The sequence below is a fragment of the Balaenoptera physalus genome (assembly GCF_965194825.1).
Source record: "Balaenoptera physalus genome assembly, chromosome: 16".
Taxonomy (NCBI): domain Eukaryota; kingdom Metazoa; phylum Chordata; class Mammalia; order Artiodactyla; family Balaenopteridae; genus Balaenoptera; species Balaenoptera physalus.
In genome coordinates, this window is record NC_138898.1 from 91760630 (window position 1) to 91776916 (window position 16287).

The 16287-nt window shown below is 65.5% G+C and overlaps 1 protein-coding gene across 7 annotated transcripts in view; it reads left to right on the plus strand.

The window, feature by feature from the left end:
• MAD1L1 (mitotic arrest deficient 1 like 1) overlaps positions 1-16287 on the plus strand; it is a 331750-nt gene that overhangs the window by 289517 nt on the left and 25946 nt on the right. For all 7 annotated transcript variants that reach the window (XM_082430575.1, XM_082430571.1, XM_082430573.1 and 4 more), the window contains one exon: positions 7902-8092. In XM_082430575.1, the coding sequence (XP_082286701.1) occupies positions 7902-8092 (191 nt within the window). The remainder of the gene's footprint in view (positions 1-7901; positions 8093-16287) is intronic.

Sequence of the window (16287 nt, forward strand, 5' to 3'; positions counted from 1 at the left end):
TCTGTTGCCTGCGGGGACCGACTCCCTAAGCACCCCGCTGCTACGTGGGGACACGTTTTGCCCGCACCCCTCGCAGCCTTCTCCCGCCCCGGCCCCCCACGTCCAGCAGCCGTGGGGTCCCGCGCGGCCTTGCTGTCCAGTCCCTGGCTCGACTCCGCCTGCGTGCCCATGGTCCCCGCTCTTTCCCCCTCAGCGCCGGCACCAGCACCTTGAGGCCCACCTCGGGACCTGATCCCACACCCACCATCCTCCAGGGCCCGGAGCGCACCCAGGAACCTGGCCGCGCCCCTGCCTTCTCAGTATTCTCACAGCCAGTCTCCAGTTGGGACCCAGCGTTGCCCTCAGGAAGACCCGAGGCCCATGGGCCCAGAGCCACCAGCTGGCTCACCTTTGGCGAGGTTGTTGGTGCGCTGTTGGCTGCCAGGGTCCCAGGAGAGCAGCAGGGCCGTGGCCTCGGCGCCAGGGTCCAGCAGAGGCAGCAGGAGGTACTGGTCCCAAGGGCGGACCAGCCTCGGTCTCCCCACCATGGAACCAGTCACTCGTCCAGCCTCCTTGTGGACGTGCTGAGGAAACGGAGGCCGCGGAGAACGAGCTTGGTGAGCGTCCGGGAGATGGGCTGCCGTCACTCCCACCATGGCTGCCCCTGCCGTGCGCTGAAGACCCCCTCAGGCTGCGGGGACGGGGTGTGCGTGAACACAAGAGCCAGGGGTGCCCGGAGACCAGAGAGCAGAGGGCGAGGGGTCAGAGGCACCCCGACCGCCTTCATGGCCTGGAGCAGAGCCGGGAGCTGGTGGTCCTGGCTCTTGGAAGAGCAGACAGTACGCCCCCCGCCAGGCGCCCTGGCCCACCCCGCAGCCTTCCCCCCGGCCGGTCCCAGGGTCCTTCCTCTTGCCCTTCAGGCTGGTGTCCTGGGAGCGGACCCACGTGCACCACGTTGGGAAGCAGCCGCCGGCTCAGCCTGGGCTCAGAGAGCTGCTCTTCCTAATGGGGATGCGTTCGTCCTTTTGTTGTTTTTTTTAAAAAAACCTGAAAATCTCAGCATTGCCTAAGTGTTTTTTATTCACTTTTCAGAAAGAAAAATGACTCTGTCCCGAGTCCCCAGAGGACAATTTCAGAAGCTGCTAGCTCCTGACTTCCAGCTCCTAAACAGCACCACTGCAGGAGCCCAGCCTAGGTGGGCAGCCCGCAGGGGCCTGGTCCTCAGCCAGCACAGGGCTCAGTTCCCTGTGCCCGTGACCTGGGCTGGTCCCAGCTCCCCCGCTGCGGCATCTGCCCACCACTGGGGGGTCCATTTATGGAGTGAGGGTGGGGAGGCCAGTGGGGGGTCCAGTCTCAGCACCAGCCACTCTTGGTGACGTCAGTGCCCCTACCTGGCCTGGGGCCCCCAGGCTGCCTTGGGCTTTCATCACTCATCATCTCGGGGACGAAAGCCCTTTTGGAGCCCCTGTGGTCACCACGTGCCTTTGTCATGACCGTGGTCAGCCGCGGCGAGAACAGGCATGGGCGGGAGGGGCGGGGGGGCGCGTACCCTGCCTTCTGCCTTGATGCTGAGGGTTTTCCTCCCAGGGACACGAGGAAGCTGGCGCTGCGGTGGCCTTTCCTCCCTGGCCGCCAAGGGGCTGGGAAGGTCCCGTTCACGGTAATAAAAAACCAGGTGCTGACTGTGGACTTGGAGTGGGGCAGACGCGACCCCGCCTGCTCCCCCGGGCCTCGTACCCTGTGTCTGAATTCTGTGTGCACGTGACTCTCGGGTCCTCAGGCGGGCGAGGCACTAGCTCTCTTGTGCACATGAGCGTGCACGGCCATACACATGGGCACGCACACACGCGTGTCCCCGCCTCCCTACGCCCTGTGTGGCTGTCTCCCCTTTGGTTAAATCAGTGTTCAGCACTTGGGATCCTCTGACTCTGTACGTGTCTCTTATGGCTGGAACGCGTGGCGTCTCGTTCCACGGGCCGCGTCTCCCGTCTGGGGCGGGTGTCGTTTTGTCGTTCTGTCCATGACTTGCTGTCCCCTCATTCTCTCGGTCCTGGTCCTCCCCTTGACGTGTCTGATGCCTCTGGAAGACCCTGGCCGAGCCAGCACCCGCTTCCTGGTGCTCAGAACACAGCAGGCCGCCCGTCAGCTGTAGGCTTGCGTTCTCGTCCTGGGTTCGGGCTCGTTAGCCTGTTCTGAGCCGTCGTCACGCTCTGTCTATTGAACGCGGGGAGACACAGCCTTGGCTTCTGGAGGCTTTGTTGTGGTTTCCTTGCTATTTTCTCTGTCCCACCTTCTATAATCTCTTCGTGTGAGATCCCTATTAGTTGGATGTTGGAGCTCCCAGAATCTCTCGTTTCATCTCTTCTTTGCTCTTTTCCACCTCTGTTTCTGTGTTTGTCTCTGGGAGGCGTCTTCTGCTCTGTCTCTGAGCCCCTCCGCGGACGCCCACGTGATCCCGACCCCGGCGTGGGGCGGCTCTTCTCTCTTCCGACGGGGTTCGTGATGTTCTGTTCGTCCAGGCTGTTTGATTCTTTACGTTCGGAGCTTCCCGCTGCGTCTGGTGACCCCTGGTCTGTTTCTGTGGAGGACGCAGGCCGCTCTCCGGGGCTCGTCCGCGGGACGCAGAGGTGCGGCTCCAACCGCCTTCCCAGAAGGGCCGCCGCCCAGCTGCTGGGGACGGGGTGGGGGGTGGGGGGCGCTCGGCAGGGAGCTCAGCTGCCGGACCTCCCTATTCCCACCCCCCCGCCAGGCTCAGAGAGACACCCGGCGAGGTCACTCCCTCTGGGCCGGCCCGGCATGGTGACTGAGGGCAGGGTGGGGGTGTGGGTCAGGGGGGTGGAGGAGGGCGGCCACAGGCGACTCCGGGCGGTGTCTTGCAGGTTGGCTTCTCAGGAAGCGAGCGTCTGAAAAGGGCCTGTGTGCGTGAGGTTGGACTCGAGTCTCCTCTCTGCGGGGTTGGGGGGGCCTGCCCTGGGGCAGGAGGAGCCGGGGGTGACCCTTCGCACAGACCCGCAGACCCCCGGTTCCTCGGCTGCTCCCGCTGCTGTGCTCCGGCCGCCCCCCAGGGCTGCTGACCCGTCCACCTGCGTCCCCGTCCGCTTCTCATCCTCTGAACGCATGTCTCCCCTTGTCCACTGCTGTCTCCCCTCCCTCTCACGGTCTTTGCAGGAGGGAGAGCAAGGATGGACACATGTGCTCGCGATAAGCACGTGCGTTCCACTCGCTGAGTCGGGGGCAGGGGGTTGCTCGTGTTTCAGCTCCTTCAGGGTCGTCTTCTGGGGTGTGGTGAAGAGTTTGTAGAGAAGCGGCACCTTCCACACCACAGGCTCCTTGAGATGCCTGGGGACACGGTTATGGCCAGGGGACACGGTTATGGCCAGAGGACCTGATCCTCCCTCCCGAGCTCATAGCTGCTGGAGGAGGCGGGTGTCGAGCAAAGAGTGTCTTAAAAGACTCTGTTGTGTTATGATGACCACCATGAAGGGAAAGGTAGTGCCCACTGGGAACAAGGCAGGAGACCACATCCCCTCCAGGGAGTGATGGATGGGGGGTTAGGGACCACGTGGGAGAGGCTGCCCAGGCGCCCGCCGAGGCCCTGAGGCGGGAGCAGCGCGGCGCCTTTGGGGTGAAGCAGCCGGTGCAGGTGGACGTGGAGGGGCCGAGGCCGGGGGCCACGGGGGTGCTGCTAATCAGGCCACAGCTTCCCTTAGGAGCTCAGAGTCCTGTCCAGATGACTTGGGCTGCATGCAGGACAGGCTGGCCCTGGACCCCGGGCAGAGGGAGGGGTGTGAGCCCCGAGAACAGTGGCTGGCCTGGGCCGAGGCCCTGCAGAGCTCGGTGGCCACGGCAGGAGGCCTCGGGCCTGGAGTCCGGCGACCCCGGCTTCCCGTCCCAGCTCTGCGCTCTCCCACGCCAGCTGCCTTCCCCGTGGGGGGACTGGGCCTGCTGCAGCGGCGGGAGGGCGGGGGGCGGCACTTGCTGCGCCGTCAGAACCCTCTGGACTCGGACGTGGGTCAGGCCTGCCCGCCAGCAGGGAGCCGTGGCCTCGAGGGGTCCCAGGACGGAGGCGCTTGGAGCAGGCGGTGCTGCCAGAGGTTTGTCTGTCCACGGGGCACAGGAGCAGGATGGGCTGGCCAGACTGGCACAGGCCGCCCCGTGGGCACGGCTCAGGCCCACTGGCAAGGGGGGACTCGGATGAGAGGACCGCTGGGGCTGCGCCTGAGAGCCTCGCTCCCCTTCCAGAGCGTCTCTGCGGCCGTGTTGTCTGCGTGTGCGTCTCGGCCCTCCCGGGAGCAAAAGGGGTGTAGTGGGCAGTGCTGGCTGTTGGCTTCGCCCCCCTCTGAAGGGTCTCCATCCCAGAGTGTGCGCCAGCGAGCCGGAGTCTGACCGAGCGCAGGGGGAGCTGCTGCCGGGGCCAGGCCGCCCTCGGGACCCGAGAGCGAGAGCAGAGACCTTTTCGCCGCTGCCGCCTCCGCGCCCTGCCCTCTGCCTGCAAACTCATAAGAAGGAAATTGAATGGCTGAGGCGGGTGCACTTTCAGTGAAACAGAGGCACGGCTGGGCTCTGCAGAGGCCTGGCGTGGCCGGCTGGCCTGCCCCTCGCTTGCTGTGCCCACCCCCTCGGATAAAGCAGTCTCCAGATTCGGGGCCGGGACCTGGATCTCCGGAGCCGTGTGCCCATGAACGTGTCTTCGTCCGGGCAGCTCTGCTTCCGGGTGAGGCGCTCTCCCTTACGTAACAGAGTGCGGTTTATTTTTGAGCTGCGCGCCTCCCGCGGAGCTTTCACAGCTGCCTGCTGCAACTCCAGGAGTGTTGGGGTTGATGACGGGGAGGCGTGGAGGTCAGAGCCATGCCAGGGCCTCTCGGACGCGGCCAGAGGAGGCCGGGGGCCTGGGTCAGAGAGCGGACGGCGCTGCCCCTTGACCTCCGCTCTGTCCCCACCTGCACCCCGGGGCCCGTCCTCCACACCTGGGCTCTGGGTGATCGAGTCCGCTCTCCCTGGCGCCCACGTGTCCACCAGCCTCCCTCCTCCCTCCCCAGGGACTTGCAGAGAGCCCCGCGAGGGGCCTGGGAGGGAGAGGGGCCTGTGGGCCAGGGGTGGCAGGGGGTTCGGCTCAGAGGAGAGATGGCCAGCGGGCTGGAGAGCAAGATTCAAAGGGCAGGAGAGGCAAGAGAGGGCCCGGCCGAGTCTGGGCCAGTCACGGGGGCCTCAGGAAACTGTCAGTGCAGACCGGCTCCCTGGGCTGGCGGGGAGGGCAGGGGAGAGGAGCGGAGGGGCCCTTGGCTGGGCCCAGGCGTGAGGCCGTCGGGCCCCAGTGTCTGGTGACACCGTCCCCGGCACAGCCGAGTGGGCTGGGGCGTGCACATGGCGGTGAGGTCTGGGGTGGGTGGCCCGGGAGCTCAGCGGAGCCCTGGCAGCCACTTGTCTGCTCTGCTGGCTCTGCCCGCGTGTGGCCATTGCCAGCAGGTCAGGTCCGAGGCCGGCCGCCAGGCCTTGATGTGACAGTTGTGACTGTACCTGCCGGTGGGCACAGATTGGGGTCACTGCAGGCGCCGGGAGCCTCTGGCCTCTGGGACCGCAGAGGAGCGCCTTGGGAGTGCCCCGCGCAGGCCCCCGTCCCACCAGGGGAAGCCTCAGCTCGCTCTGGGAGAGGCTGAATCAGAGCAATGCCACTTCCAAGGATGAAGGCCTATCTTTTACTTACTTAATCCAAACCATTTTGTGAGTTATTCATTCACGTTTATGTAAGCGGTTGAGCTACGAGGGTCGTAGGGGGATCCTACGGGGGATCCTTTGGGGCAAGACACCGACTTTGCCCCAAATCAAAGTGGCGCTCATGATCCCTCCCCTGGACTTGCCGCTGGGCGGGCTTTGCTGGAAGCAGCACCCCTCCTGCCCCACGTGGACCAGGCCACCGGGGCCAAATGCCCTCGGCCTCTGGCAGCCCATGTGACCCGGAGGAAACCCCTGCAAGCCCCACATTCTGGCCCTGCCTCGTGGGCTGTGAGGGCCGCGCTGGGCACGGGGCGTGAAGTGCCTGCCAGGGTCCCGGTGCTGGCACGCGGCAGGTGCGCAGAGCATGGTCCCCGAGGGCGGCAGGTGGCACACCTACCCCGAGCGGGGAGGCCCTGTCTGTCTGTAGGAGTCTGTGAGCTGCGGAACAGGCGGCCTTTTATGCTTGAGGGCAGAGGGGACGCTCCCTTCTCCAAGGTCGGGCTGCATTTATGACCCAACTTTAATTTTTCCCATTGGGCCCCTGAGAGGTACTCAAGGCAGCGCCATCTGACACGGGGACACGTCACCGCACGCGCTCGGTCAGTGAGTTTTTCCTCCTGCTGACGCGTCCATCCTAGGTGGTCTGGCTGAGAGACAAGGGAAGAACCTGGGGTCAGAGCGGCCAGTTACCCTTTTGATCTCATAGTCTGATTACTCGATCGATCAAAGGCTCCGCACCCATGTCCCCGATGGAGAGGCTCTCAGCTCCGGAACAAGAGTGTCCGCAGGGCCGTTGGGCCCGGGTGATGGATGGGGGCAGGCCGGGCAGGGCGTGTGGCAGGCGGCCGGCCAGCCAGAAGCAACAGGCGTCATGAAGAGGCTGCAGGGCGCAGTGCTAGCATCAGAGCCGGGGGCGGCCGATACCAGGCTGCCCACAGAGCTGCAGGCTGTGTAGACAGGACCTGGGATGTGTGTGCAAAACCCTGGCGCGTTCCAGGGTGTGTGAGAGGTAGGGTAGTAAGGTTGTCGGGAGTTTGGTCCTGGGGTCAGACAGCCCTACCTCCGCCGTGGATCGGCGGCCAAGGGTCAGTCGCTTATGTCCATGCTTGTGAGGCGGGAGAGACCCTGCCCCCGCCTCGCAGCCCCTTGGCGGCAGCAGAGCGTGTTGGGGCCTGTCGGGTAGCCGAACGGCCCCCCTCCCCAATCCTCAGCCTCTGGCCCTGTGGCGTCTAGCTTGATTGTCTAGAATGGGGCAGGGGGGTCTCCCTTTCCTGGAACGCAGGCTCCCTGCCCGCCTTCCCCCTCACCTCCTCCTGGAAGTGACCCTGACTGCATCTGCTCGTCTTAAACCAGCACGAGACACACTGGGTCCTGCGGGTCAGCGTGAGGAGGGGGGACTGTTGTCCCCGCCACGGGGCGGGAAGGGCAGGACTCACACCAGGCTGACGGCTCGAGGCCTGGGGTTTTCCACACCCCCTGGGCGGCTCCAGATGGGACCACCGGGAAGCACCTGGCCTCGGAGGCAACTCGTGTGCGTTGAGTGGAGCCGCCTCGCTAATTAACGGGGGGATGAATCAGGGTTTAATTACCGGGAAGGCACCTTGGGTGGAGGATTTGTGGGAATTGCTACGTGCCTTCCCGATGGCTTCGCACAGCTGGCTTCTCCCCACGCGGCTGTACACCTGGCAGGGGCAGCAAGTGGGCCTGAGGGTCTCTGTCCTGAGCCACCCAGTTAGAACAGGGCTGGGGGTAAAGGATGGCGGGCCCAGGGGTGCCCTCGCAGACCCCACCACCCAGGGAGCCTGTCTTCTCCCAGCGGTCTGGTCTCTGGGTGGCCGGCGGGGAACCCCAGGCAGCGTGGTCCACATCTCCAGATGACCTCCGCTCTCGCGGCCCCCGCGCCCCGCTGCCTCTCAGCTGGCTGTGCGGTGGACACCAGCCCCGGCAAGGACTCGGCTGCAGACGGGGAAGCGTTTGTCGACTCCTCTGGTTGGTGCGGGCGGACCCAGGGCTGCAGTCTCGGATCGAGGGTCCCCATCTGTGCCCCTGCCTGGAGGAGAGGGGTGACCCCAGGCTGCTTCCCGGCCTGTCCTGCCCGTCAGGAGCCGCGTGCGGCCTCCTCGCCCCTCAGCCGGCGCCCTCTGCCCCTCTGTGTCTGTCCTTCCGAGACTGGCTGGGGAGCTGACTGCCTCTCTCTTCCCCCTCAGAGCTGAAGAAGCAGGTGGAGAGCGCGGAGCTGAAGAACCAGCGGCTGAAGGAGGTCTTCCAGACCAAGATCCAGGAGTTCCGGAAGGTGTGCTACACGCTGACGGGCTACCAGGTGGACATCACCACGGAGAACCAGTACCGGCTGACCTCCATGTACGCCGAGCGCAAGACCGACTGCCTCATCTTCAAGGTAGGACGCGGCTACACACAGCCGTGCGCACAGGACGTCGACTGTCCCTCCGATGGGCAGCCGGCCTCCCCGAGCTTGGCACCGCCGCCCTGACCCCTGCAGGAGGCGTCCGCCCCCAGGCCCCTCATGGCCCTTCTCCCTTGGCGTTGGCCCCATCCCTTGGGGGCAGCAGGGCGGGGGCTCCACCGTCAGGAGTGCCCGTGGGAGGGCTGAGTAACGGGGTGAAAGTCAGGATCGGGCCAGGGAGGTGCCCCCGGCGCTGCCAGGCACGCAGCCGGACGACGGCGGACAGGCCGAGGGAGCAGAGCTGCCGAGCCTGTGCCGCTCCCGCGGCCGAGGGCCGTCAGGCTGGGGGGCCCCGGGGAGAGCTTGCTGGGGCCGAGAGGATGGGTTTGGAGCTGTCGCACGTGCTGGAGGGAACCCTCAGCAGATCACGGGCATCTCTACTTGCGGGTCCCCGAGAGCACTGAGCCCCAGACGGGAAGCACACTGCCCACGGCTGCTGCACGCCCGCCGGCTCAGGGCAGGTGCAGAGTGAGCCGAGGACGGGGAGCGAGCCAAAGAGAAGGTAGACAGGGCAGACCGGCCTCACCGTGCAGCGTGCCAGCAGCCCGTGGGGGAGGGGAGGGGCGCTGAGCCGCCTCGGCCTGTGGCAGCTGTGACCCGCCTTGGCCAGCTCACTGGACTCTGTGGGACTCGGGGCCCTTGCCACCCTGGCCCCAGGGCTCAGAAGGGCTTCCCTGGAGAGCCGAGCCTCCATGGAAGGGTCTCGGCTGAGCTGGCGGGAGCAGAGGCCGGCCCCGCGCTGCATCCCGGCCCTGCCACCTGAGGCTGGTGCACAGGTTCCCATGGCCGCGGATCGGGCTGGGGAAGGCTCTCAGGTCATGGCGGTTGACTTTATTTTCCCAAAGGTGATTTTTCAGGCAGGAGGAGGGTTGAAGGCAGAGTTAGAAATAGCTGCGTGCTGTTGCAGGTGAGGGCCCGCAGGTGTGTGCCGGGGTGATGGAGGGTTTGGGCTCAGCCCCCGGGCTCTGCTCGGGGAGATGCGGCCCAGCCCCTGCTGCTGCGTGGGTGGGAGCCGCCTGCCAGTGCCGTTCCATTCAAGGAAAGGCAGGAACTCAGCTCCAGCTTCTTCCCGCAGGGCCTGGCCCCCTTCCTACCTGCTCCCCCCGCGGAGTGGGGCTGGAGCCTTCAGAGTGTTCCTGGAAGGATTGTCCCGCGTGAGCTGGCAGCCAGGGCGCCTCTTGAGCTGAGCAGGTGGATGGGAGTTTCCGGAAGCTCCACGTGTGGGCAGGCCGTGTTCATGGCCTTGCTTCTCCTCCCTGCCGTCCTGTCTGCTGTGGTTCACAGGAATTTTCCTCCCCTCCCCTCTAAAGCCCCGGGGAAGGAGAGCGTCCCATGGCCAGAAGGAGGAGACTGACCGTACGAACGGCCACAGGGCACAGCTCTGAGCCTCCGGTGCCCGGCGGGCAGTCGGGTTTGCCGGCCGCCCCTCTCCTCCCTGCCTGGCCTTCCTCGGGGCCCAGCCTAACCCAGGGCCTTGCAGGATTGGACTCGGGCGACAGGCAAGATGCCGGACACAGATTCTAGAATCTGTCACACCGAGCTCAAGGCCGGCGTGGCCACTGTGCCTGTCTTAACTGCTGAGCCGGAGTTTCCAAATCTGTAAACCGGGGATGCGGTGACGTCCTCTTGCGGGGGCACACAGAAACCCGTAACCCTGTGAATGCACGGTGTGGCCGGGCCACCACCCCGCTCCTCGCCAGTCCTAGATTTACTCCCCCGAGTGTCCCGAGACCCGAGCCTGGCTCGGCTCCCGCCGCAGTGAGGGCTGCGGGCACGGAGGCCGGGCTTCGGCAAGTGGCTGCCCCCGACTTGGTGTCCCCCTCAGGGAATGGGCACACGCTTTCCCCACGGGGCTGGTCCTGTGGGTCGTGGCCCCCACGAGGTCTGGCTTGCGTGAGGGCGCCAGTGCCCCTGGGGCCCTGCTGTGCCTGTGCTGACCTGCGGCTCTGAGCCGCTGTCGAGGTCCTGCCGACCGCTGGTGTCCAGGGACGGGCACTCCCTCCGCTCACAGCCCAGAGCCGTAACCGGTGCAGACGTGGCACCATGTCAGGAGGTCCCCGAGGCTGGAGCGCCTTCCCGTGGGCACCGTCACCCAGATTCACGGCCGTGAATCCGGAGAGGCCCAGGCGGGGCCTGCTCTCTGGGACACCGACAGGACCGGGGCCCAGGGACCCGGCGGGGAGGTGACCCCTTCTCTGTGCGCGTGCACCCGCCCATGTGGAGGGGAGGTGGGGAGCAGAGCTGGGTCCCTGGGCCCTCCACGAGGGGGGGTGCCTTTGTTAGAAGTAATGAACCAGTACTGGTGTGTTATAACTGTAGAGTCCGTGGTTCACCTCGTGTTGTACGGTTCTGCGGCTTTTGACAAATGCGAGCTGTCACGTCCCACAGAACACTTTCACACCCTAAACAGCCCCAGCACCGTGGTCTCTCACTGTCTCCGTGGTTTTGCCTTTTCCAGAATGTAGTGGAGGTACACAGCCTGTGGCCTGCTCAGACTGGCTTCTTTCCTTAGTGATTCGCACTTGAGGCGCCTCCAAGGTCTTTTCTTGACTTGATGACTGATTTCTTTTTCGCTCAGTAATTTTCCACTGTCTGGATAGACCACAGTTCATTTATACATCACCTGCCGAAGGACATCTTGGTCGTTTCCAGGTGTTAGCAATTACGGGTAAAGCTGCTGTAAACAGCTTTAAAAACTTTTTCGGCCACTTAAACACGCAAGCTCGCAGGTGGTGCAGAAGCAGGCCGGGAGCTGGATTCGGCCCGCAGCTTAGGGGTTCCCTCCGACCCTCACAGCCCAGCTTGGGTGCGGCCTCCCGGAGAAGCAGAAGCCGCCCTGGGTCCCTTCGTCCTCCCAGCCTGGCCCCGATGAGAGCCCATCCTCGGGGCCCGGCCACTCCCAGCACCTGCCAGGGAGCTGGTCTTGTTCGGGGCCTGGCCCCGGGTCCGGAGTGGGCGGCAGGTTCACGAGGGCCCAGGAGCAGGGAGCAGGGTGAGCGTGAGGCCGGAGAGCCTGCCCCGGCGGCCCCTCCTCACATTCTGCTGTGGGTCATCCTGGGCGGTGTGTCTGCTCCTGCGTGCGGCCACCTCAGGGCCTGGCCCTCGGCCCCCTCCGCGTCTGGTGTGGCCCAGGACTGGCAGTGGTCAGTGTCTGCCGGATGGAGATGACTTTTGGGGTATGGCTGTGAGGATGCCCCGTCAGGTCGTGGGATGGCGCTGGACTCTGGGCCAGAGCCACCGAGCTGTGGCACCTTCCCGTGGCGTCGTCCGTGTGCCGCCAGGGCGTGTGGACGTGTGTGTAGGGGACCCGGCGCTCAGACACGTGCACCTTCCCCTTCTGCCTCCGTCCGGTTGTGCCCGGGTCAGTGCACCTCCTGGGGGGCCCCACGGGCGCCCGCTCCTGAGAAATCAAAATACAGCGCCGAGGGGGGGAGTCCCCGGGCAGGTTTCCGAGGCTGCGAAGTACAGGTGTCAGGGAGGTGGCTGGGAGGGTTCCGACCCCCCAGGAGCCGGGCAGCCCCCAGGCCGTGTGTCAGCCCCACCCACCTCGCACCCAGAGCTTTCCCCGCCCGGACAGACCGGCAGAGATCCTGATCCCGCCGCTGGGATCTTTGCCTGCCCCGCGGGGCCCCGGGAGGTGCTGGCCTGAGGCAGAGGGGACTGGGGCCCATGCAGACCCGAGGCCCTGCCCCTCACAACCTCCTCCAGCGCGTCCCTGCTTGCTGGGCCCTGAGGACGGGCAGAGCCGGGTCCGTCCCAAAGTCGTCCAGTTGGCAGGGGACAGAGGCTCAGGCTGAGCCCCCCCGTGGCCCCGCTGCCCACCCTGGAAGGGGCCAGGCGTGCAGGCTCCCTTGAGCGTCCCCGGCTCCCCTTACTCAGGCGGGCCCTGCCGGGGGCAAGCGGACGCAGGCCACCTGCTGCCTCTGGACGTGGGCGTGAGCCTCCGGCCACCTGCTCCTTCCTTTTGAAGCGGCTGGGGATGAGCGGAGCGCGTTTGCGGGCCTGCCCTCACCACGCAGGGAGCAGACCCCTTCTGCCATCCTGGCTTACGGGGCCGCGCACCCCGTGGGCCCTGCCCTGGCACCCGGCACGGGGACAAACCCCTGCCCTCAGCGTCCTGCCTGCTGGATACAGGCCACCAGCCTCCTGAGCTCCCGGGGCAGGGCGGGAGGGCCGAGAGGGCAGCCCCATGGAGGCGACGTCAGGAGGAAGGAAAACTGGGGGGCGGCAGGGGCCTCCCGGGTGTCTTCGGCCCCGACCTGTGCCTCCACGGAGAGAGTCGCCCGGTCCCCGGGCGCAGGGCTGGGGCCGGAGCAGGTCAGCGGGAGGGGCGCCTCGGAGCTGCCGTGGCGACAGCTCTTGGCTGGAGGTGGGAGGTCGCAGGGGCTCAGAGGAGCAGGGACCCCTCACGGCCCCCGGGCTCCCCTCGGCAGGTGCTGACCTGGACCCCGCCCCCGACGCGAGGCCTCTGGACGCCGTAGCGGCCGCACGTCGCTGGGGCCCCTCCCTGTCCGAGGACACCTGGCCTCCGCCCAGCGCTTGCAGCCGCAGGTTGGGACTTGGAGGCTGGCGTTATGCTTTCTTCCTCTTCCTGCACGGCAGAGAGTTGGGACAGCGGCTCCTTGGGGCGAGCTGAGAGCAGAGGGCCTGTGACGGGGCACCGTGGCCCCGGCCTCCCGGTGGCTGAGCGGGGCCGACCAGCCGGGTCCGGGCGGCAAGCAGGTGGCAGGCAGCCCCTCATGGAGCAGGGGACTGGCCCCTGGGGCCGGTTCCTTGGCAGGTGGCTTCCTGGAAGCTTCATCCACAGGCTGGGGCCTTTGTATCGGGAGAGGGGCTGGTCCGAAGCCGGGACCCCCCTCGCTGAGGCTGGGCAGGGAGGTCCTTCCCCCTCTCCGTTCTGCCGTCTGTCCCAAGACCCGGGCTTGGAGTCCGTGGTTTGACGGAGGTCAGGCATTGGGAGCAGCGACTGATGCAGTGACACCCCCCCCACCCCCCGTCCGTGCACGAGCGCCGAGATGACCCCGGGAAGGAGGCGGGAGGAGGGTGGCTCCGCAGGCACCGGTGTCCCCACAAGGACTTCAGCCCCAGCGGCTCAGACCTGTTGGACCCCAAGCCGGCGGGAGGCCTGGCCCTGGCCACTCCGACCCCCATGCCGAGGGTCCAGGAACTCGAGTTGGAGTGTCTGTTCTGAGTTGTCTGAGGGACAGGGAAAGGGGGGTTTGCTTTGTCTTCTTTTGTTTTTGAAGCGGGAAGTGCTGGCCGTCAGGGCCCTTGGCCTCCTCATCCTCATCCATCCGTAGACCCGACCTGACTGTGACCCGGGTCGTGCAGGGTCCCTTCCCACCCGGCTCAGCCCGGGAGGCAGCCTGGGAGCCGTCCCCTCCTGGGCTGCAGTGAGCCTCCAGGCCCCCAGCTGGCGAGGAGCTGGACAGCGGCCCCCGGACTCAGAAAGCCCTGGGGCTCCCAGAACGGCTGCCGCGGGAAGGAGGGCCGATAACCCGGTTGTCTGGATGCGGTTTCCCCATTGCCCACGTGGCATGGTTCATGGACCAAACCTCCGCTGTGACCTGGGCCCGGTCACAGACTGCCTAGGGACCGTGTCCCCTTCGACAGGCCTGGTGGGGGGGCGCGGGGCCTCGCAGCGGCCCAGCTCTGGTCTCCGCGCCGCCGGCCGGTGCCGCTGTGCGGTCAGCCGGGGCCTGGCTCAGAGAGGACGGCGAGGTGGCCCCGCCAGGAAGTTGGGGGCTGACAGGCTGCGCCAGGGGACCGGCTGGGCAGACGGCGCCCTTTCTCCTTGGCTTTCTCCCCTGACAGGCGGTCGGGACCGTTCACGGGCTCCTGTCTGAAGGAGCCGACTTGTGGGGCCTCCAGGCTCCTGCTGTAACAATGCGCTCTAGGTAGACACTGTAATTTGAACTTGCCTGTCGTGGCTCCGCTGAATTTCAAGTGCGTTGCTCGGAACGCATGCTGACTTGAGAGCCTCTCGAATCTGGCTGGGCGGGCGTTGCAGTGCCTCAGGATGCACAGAGTGCTCTGGCCCCGTCCCATCTGCCCGGACACGCCTGCCTCCTGGGAGGAGGGTGAGAGCCAGGGCTCGGCTTTATCCGGAGGGCCCCCCAGCAGAGCTGCTGCTGCCCATGTTTGCCAGGCCCTTCTGTGGAGCGGGGTGGGCTTGTGGGGGGGGTCTGGAGTTAGGTCCGGGAGCCGTGGGGATCCCAGGGCACGGCCCTCAGCACAGGGCAAGGAGAGGCTGGCGACGTCGGGATGGAAGTTGACAAAGACGGATAAAGAACCGGCCGACGGGCTTCCCTGGTGGCGCAGTGGTTAAGAATCCACCTGCCAATTCAGGAGACATGGGTTCCAGCCCTGGCCCGGGAAGATCCCACATGCCACAGAGCAGCTAAGCCCGTGCGCCACAACTACTGAGTCTGTGCTCTAGAGCCCGCGAGCCACAACTACTGAGCCCGCGAGCCACAACTACTGAAGCCTGCTCGCCTAGAGTGCATGCTCTGCAACAAGAGAAGCCACCTCAATGAGAAGCCTGCGCGCCGCAACTAAAGAAAGCCCGCACGCAGCAATGAAGACCCAAAGCAGCCAAAAATAAATAAATTTATCAGAAAAAAAAAGAATCGGCCGACTTGGCGTAGAGGGAGTGCTGTGTTCGGGCTCACTGGAGGCGGTCGGGAGGAGGCTGACCAGGGTTGGACTACATGACAGCGTCTCCCCAAGAAAATGAACCGTTTCCTTCCTGTATCCCTGGGCCCCTGGCAGTGTGAGGCAGCACAGTGCAGTGTGGAAGAGCTGGTTTCAGTTCCATCATCTCGTGCAAAGGCCCTGTGGTCCAGGAGGCCTGGGCAGCCTCAGGACTGAAGCAAGGCCATGGGACTGAACCCCAGGGGTTGCAGAGGAGCCTGGTCTAAGGGAAGGCTGGTGAGGGCCGCAGCCTGGAAGTTTCAGCAGCGTTGGCTCTTTGTCCCGAGAGCGGTGCAAACTCATTCGGGAGTTTTTAAGAATAGGGAGTCGAGGGCTTGATTTGACATTCGGAAGTGAATGTGCGGAGGTGGTGAGTGGAGCACGCAGTCCGTGAGCCTTGCCCTGGCCCTGCAGTTGCAGCGGCAAACCCTCTTCCAGATGGTCCTAGTGGGGGCGGGGAGGGCGGTGCGCGTGGGGAGGGCATCCGGCAAGCATGAGGAGCTGTCAGACCCAGGCCCTGGTTCCGGATGCCCAAGGGCCCTGAGCAGGCCTGGGGCCCACGTTGCCTTTCTCACTGCCCCCACTTACCTGTCAACGAGACACAGGCTCACAGGTATGTGCGGCTTCCTAGTTATGAAAGCAGCTGTAGAAGATCCGTCAAACTCAAGAGTGCAGGGAACGCCGTCAGTCTCACGCGTGGGTCCTGGGCAGAGGTCACAGGCCCCTCTCCTTCTCAGAAGTGTCGTAGCCGTGGGGGAGGAAGATGTGGGCTTTTCCAAGGTAAGACCACGTGATGGACACTGCTGTGTGGGTCAGCTTGGGCCGCCGTAGACCACGCCACAGACCAGTGGCTCGGACGGCAGTCTGGAGCCTGGACGTCCGAGACCAGTGCCATCAGGTCGTTCCAGGCTCGCAGATGGTCACCTTCTCTGTGTGTCCTCATGTGGATTCCTTGTGCACGCACTGGGGGGCGGCAGAGGTGGGGTGCAGAGAGCCCTCTGTGTCTCCTCTTCTCGTAAGGACGCCAGTCCTCTTGGATCAGGGCCCCATCCTGATGGCCTCATTTTACCTTCATTACCTCATTAAGGGTCCTGTCTCCAGATACAGTCGCTTGGCCGGGGGGGCCCTCAACACGTGAATTTGAAGGAGTGCGGTCCAGCCCGCAACTGTATGCAGCACCTCCCTTGTTTCATCAGTGTGTATTCGATGGTCATACAAGTCTGTACACGTCTATGAAGCTGGTGACTTTGATTCTCTAGGCCTGGAGAGATCAGAGCCTGAAGGGGAGACCCAGCGCCCCGTGGGGGGAGGGTAGCAAAGGTCAGCTCGGTGTTTGCTGGGCCTGGACCCCTCATTGGGCTTTAGTGACCCTTCAAACCAGAAACCTCTCAGCAGCAGGGGGCCCCACCGAGAAACGCCCCCCAGCCCCACCCCAG